At 36.2% G+C, this 5,547-nt stretch overlaps 1 protein-coding gene and 1 non-coding gene across 2 annotated transcripts in view; both read right to left on the bottom strand.

Moving 5' to 3' along the window:
* The window catches only part of CBG25192, a gene marked incomplete at both ends in the record, with an annotated part of 1,127 nt that extends 1,090 nt beyond the window's left edge, over window positions 1-37 (bottom strand). Inside the window, one exon of the mRNA XM_045242439.1 lies at window positions 3-37. Coding sequence (XP_045100504.1) covers window positions 3-37 — 35 coding nt within the window. The remainder of the gene's footprint in view (window positions 1-2) is intronic.
* Window positions 38-2,783: 2,746 nt separating this feature from the next.
* CBG28973 lies at window positions 2,784-2,861 on the bottom strand. The gene has a single exon. It is a non-coding gene (tRNA).
* Window positions 2,862-5,547: the final 2,686 nt, after the last annotated feature.

Here is a 5,547-nt window from a genome sequence, read left to right as displayed (position 1 = left end):
GCGCGATTATTTTGAATAGACAATAATTCTTTTTCATTTCCTTTTGTTTCTCAATATTCCTTCGTATTTTCCCAATTTTCCGTTTTTCCCAATTTTTCTTAATTTTCCTCAATTTTCGCGGTAATTCAAAATTTTCTCATTTTTAAATGATTTTCTAGATCATTGATTGAAGGAAACAATCATAATTTAAATATTTCCCACAACATTCGAAAATCCCGAAAATTGGGCCAAAATGAGCTATTTTCTTTCGAAAATCGTTCGAACATTACAAAAACTATAAAATTGATTTTTTTTTCGATAAATTACCACGAAAATTTGAGCAAAAATAATGAAAAACGAAGGAAAACGGAGAAAAATGGGAATTGCGAAAAGATCTCAATTTCGCGAAACTTTCCCGCAGCTCGGCCACGGCCATGGACTGATGACGTCATCGCTCGCAAATTTTATTTTTGGGATTACAGTAGGCGACTAGATGCAGGTTTGAACCCCTTCTCGCCATACTTTTTTTGCGTTGTTTTTTCTGGATTTTTGAAGGATGAAAGAAGGATTTTTAAAAAAGGATAGACTTAAATTTTTGAATCTTTTTTGAAATTCTGAAGGCATTTTCTAATTTTGAAGACGCGGTTTAATTCTGAAGGCGCAAATTTTTGCTTTTTTTTTGGCTGACAAGCACCAGTTTTTGATCATATTTATTTCTTGACATGGTTTTGAACGTAGCAAACGTTTTTTTTTGCTCCTGAAATACTATTCTATTCAAATTCCTGATGATCCTTTGGTGTCGAGACAAGAAAAAAATTAGCCAGAGTGCTATGCAATATCATAGACCAGTCAAAAGAAGGCGATGTAATGATCGAGGAAACAGAAGAAGTCATTGATGAAGAATCTGGAGATTGGGAACCCGAGGAGTTTCAGGTAATATTTGTTTTTATAATGGATTCACAAAATTTTTTAACAGCCTTACGACGATTTCGTTCTTCCTTCTCTTGACTGGTTGAAATTTGGAGAAAAGGCTGTGTTCAGACAAGATGCCCAGACTGCTATTGACTACTATCGGAACACCACAAAAGGCTTCCGTTCTCTGCATTCAATGAAATCTCGGTTCCGGTGGATAACGGATGCGAAACACATCGATAAGTTGAGAGCATATGAAAAAGAGAAGAATGAATTCAAGGAAACCCGGACTGATTTATTGAAATTTTTGAGCAATCGGTTGTTCGAAGTGGTCCAAGACAAATTGAAAACGGGTAATTTTGAAATTGTCCAGTTTACTATAAGGTTGAAAATTCTAGGATTTTCCCTTCATGATCTTGATTTACAAAGATTTGCGCTCCGCATCAATAATAAGGAAACCAAAATTCAAGAATTCAAAGCTTCGGGAAGCTGGATTACGTCATGGAAGAAATCTCACAGGTTCAAAAAACAACACTACATCTTCTTGTAACTATTGAAAAAATTTGTAGAATCGTCAGCAGGAAGATCACCAAATTTGTTACCCGGAAATGCATGGTTGATAAGGAACTGATAAAAAAAAGGCTGAAGATTTTGTGAAAGTATGTCGAAGAGAGATGTCGCTTTTCAGTCCATCTATGATTTTTAACTCGGATCAGACTGGGGTACAGAAGGAACTTTATGGTGCGCGGAGTTTGGCGTTTTTGGGAGAGAAAAATGTCGAAAGATTGATTCAATCGAAATCATCGTTGACACATTCTTTCACTTTTTTGCCAATGCTGTTTATGGATGGAACGATGGGACCCAAAGCTTTTTATGGTCCTTGCTGAACCTTCGGGAGACTTTCCTCCGTCTCGTCCGATTCCTAATTGTCCAAATCTGGAAGTGAGGGCAGGAAAGTCCCACATTATGACCAAGGATTTGATGAGGGACTGGTTGAAATCATGTGTTTTTATTCCGGAGAACCCAAAAAAGATGTGCATGCTAATCGATTATTGGCCAAGCTTCACAGACCACACTTCTATTAATCAATGCATCCCTTCCGGTTTTGATGTGACCATCAGGAACATCCCCCCACACACGACGGGTCTCATTCAGCCTTTGGATGCCCATTGGATTGGGCCATTTAAAGTATGTCAATCAGAAAGATGACACAGTATATCCAAAAATTTTTTTAGAATCTACTCAAAAAGTTCATGTCGTACGCTTTGGCTTTTCATACGGATTACATCATTGCTCAACGGAATAATGAGATTTTGATGATTTCTCTTCTCTTTCACCAAATTTCGTCAGATTATTTCAAGCCGTTTTTGCAGTATTCTTGGAAGAAAACAGGCTACATTGACAGTAGTATAGTAAGGGAGGATTATAGTACCGTTTCCGTTTTTCACCATTTTTTGAAATCTCCAGATTCCCCCCATATTTCCACACTTTCTCTTCTATTTCCTTGAATTATCAAAACAATTAGCTGAAAAACGCCATTTTAGGCGAGCATGAAAATCGTACTCCGAGTGCGAAAATAATACCACTTTTCCCATTTTAAAAAACCCCTCCAAATGGAAGGGTTTTAGGCAAATTCTTGATAAAATCATCAAAAACTTTGAATAACTTCAAAAGAAAAAAACACTGTCCCTCATCCCGCTGACGTCTATTATGACAGGTGGGCTGTCATGTTTAAAAAAACCCTTTACTTCTTTCCATCTTCATACGTCACCAGTAGTAGGGAATTGTCCTCTCTGGTGCAGTTTTCTGCCCACTTTTTAAAAATTTTTATTTTGCTGTTTTTTCAAGTTTTTACTCTTAGCAACATTCACGATTTTCAAACGCTCTTTCAATGGAGTCAGTCGGATTTGAACCAACGCATGGGTTAATCATTTATTGAAAAAGCGCTCTAACCACTGAGCTACAACCCCAATCTAGAAAACGCCCTGAAATGGTGTACAAATACTTGCTGCCTTATCAGTTTGTGTATTTTGAGGAGCATAGAACATTCAGGTATCAGACCGTACGTGAATAGAGCAAACAACACTCATATGAAGAGAGCTGTGAGTCATGAACTGACCATGACGTTTTTTTAAATATTCATTCAACTTATTTGTTTTCATTAAATGGAGATATTCTGTTTCAAGTGTAAAGTATTCACTGATACGAATAATATATCTGAAATACTAACCAAAAATAATAAACAAATGATCAAGGGAAACTGTGTAGTGTGTAACACAACTAAATGTAGATTAAATTCAAAAAAACTAACACATGGTGGAGATGTCAAGCCTATCAAAATTACTCCGAAAACTCAAAAAATTCTTGCCTAAAACCCTTCCATTTGGAGGGGTTTTTTAAAATGGGAAAAGTGGTATTATTTTCGCACTCGGAGTACGATTTTCATGCTCGCCTAAAATGGCTTTTTTCAGCTAATTGTTTTGATAATTCAAGGAAATAGAAGAGAAAGTGTGGAAATATGGGGGGAATCTGGAGATTTCAAAAAATGGTGAAAAACGGAAACGGTACTATAATCCTCCCTTACTATACTACTATTGACTCTTCATCTGGTTTTGAGACTCCAGCAAAGTTTTGCTTTGATCAAGTCGGTGATAAGGCCTGCCACGAGCCTGGATGTCCTGAACTATAGTTTATTCGATGCTCTCGTTGCAAAGAATACATTTGTTTTAACCATTTTATTGTAGTAGATAAGCATTTATGTCCGCATAAATAAACTTTATAAAGATGAAAAAAATGACTTTTTAAAAATTTTGAATCAATCCAATGCTATCAGAAACTTGGCTTCCATTAAAAAAATTTGCTTGAAATTGCTTCAGAACTCATTTACAATTGTCCGAAAATCCAGAAAAAAAAACGCAAAAAAAGTATGACGAGAAAGGGTTCGAACCTGCATCTAGTCGCCTACTGTACACCCCTCCTCGCGACTACACCACTGCTCGCTGCTTGTTTCCCTTCCCCCAATCTATATAAGAAAGAGGGGAGGCGCGGCGCCCTTAAGAGTCAAATTTGAGCCAAATTTGAAACTTGATTTTCTCGAAACTGGTAGCTCCTCAGCAAAATCTGAATACAGATTTGAAAATGTCTCATCCTCAGCTTTCGAATGATATAAGTTTCATACCAAAGTTCCACCCCCCGATTACAACCTTCCCTAGTCCCGCGTTTCATAAAGGGGCGTGTCACTTTGCAACCTGCGGCGCGCCCACGTTTTATTGAATAGACAATAGAAAATTGTTTAAAAAGGAGAAAAATTTAAATTACCGCGAAAATTGAGGAAAATTGAGAAAAATTGGAAAATTGAGAAAAATTGGGAAAAAGACGAAGGAATATTGAGAAACAAAGGGAATTGAAATAGAATTGAAAAAACAAAGAATTGAAAAAAATTGGCATTGAGGAAAGTATCGGCTGGGTTTTGAACTTAAATTAAGCATTAAAAAACTGAGTTTGTAAAATTTGTCAAGTTTAGCTTATTGTCAAGAAGAACAATGTGACAATGAGAAGTGAAAAATTTCTGTCGTTCGAAATTCTCAGATACCGAAATACTGAAGTTCCAAAGTTCTGAAATTCTGAGATTCTGAAGTTCTAAAATTCTTTGATTTCAAAGTTCTGAAATTCTGAGATTCTTAAATTTGGAAATTCTCAGATTCTGAAGTTCCGAAATTCTCAGATTCCGAATTCTGGAATTCTAAGAATTCTGAAGACAATGAAGAAAATTTCTGCCGTAATTATTGAAAATTCAGAAATATTGAGATTCTGAAGTTCTGAAATTTTGAAGTTCCGAAGTTCTGAGATTCTGAGATTTTGAAGTTCTGAAATTCTGAGATTCTGAGATTCTCAGATTCTGAAGTTCAGAAATTTTCAGATTCCTAAATACTGAAATTCCAAAGTTCTGAAATTCTAAAAATTCAGAGATTTTCAAGCTCTGAAATTCAGGAATTCAGAAACTTCGTCAAAAAAATTGTACCCCCGAATCACAAGCGTTGTACCCCTAAATGAAATGGGTTGTACCCCAAAATCATTGATAGTTGGTACCCCCGAATCGTTGTACCCCCGAATTTTTGTACCCACGAATTTTGTACCCCCGAACCACCAATTTTGTACCCCTAAATCAGTTGTACCCCCTTGTACCCCCGAATTTTCGGCCAAAATCAATAACCTTTCCAGATACGTTCAACTGGAAAGTATCATTTTCAATCTCCGTGTGTTCTTTGATTCTCATTATCCTTTCCCTAATGTTTCCGTAGTGGACATTTACCCATGGCTGATCCATTCGATTACATTTATACTCAATCGATCTAATACATTTGAAAGGTGGTGTACGGTGAAATTTTTTATTGCATCAAAATGTGCAGAAATGCATGTAGATTGACATAAAAATAAAGAAAAAATTCAAAAAAAAATCTTTCATCGAGAAAAACGCATCGAAAAATACGCTGAAAGCCCTTAGGGACGAGGTTTTTTCTAGGCCGCCCGGTGAGTAAAAACGCGCGAATTCAAACTTTCAAAATTTTTTCGCTCGTTTTCACTGTTTTTTCAAATTTTCCGATGTATCTGGAAGGAAAATTGACAAAAACCTAGAAAACTCTTGAAAAAACCGAA

This window comes from Caenorhabditis briggsae, assembly GCF_000004555.2.
Source record: "Caenorhabditis briggsae complete genome, chrI, whole genome shotgun sequence".
Classification (NCBI taxonomy): domain Eukaryota; kingdom Metazoa; phylum Nematoda; class Chromadorea; order Rhabditida; family Rhabditidae; genus Caenorhabditis; species Caenorhabditis briggsae.
This window is presented reverse-complemented; position numbering and strand designations above follow the sequence as displayed.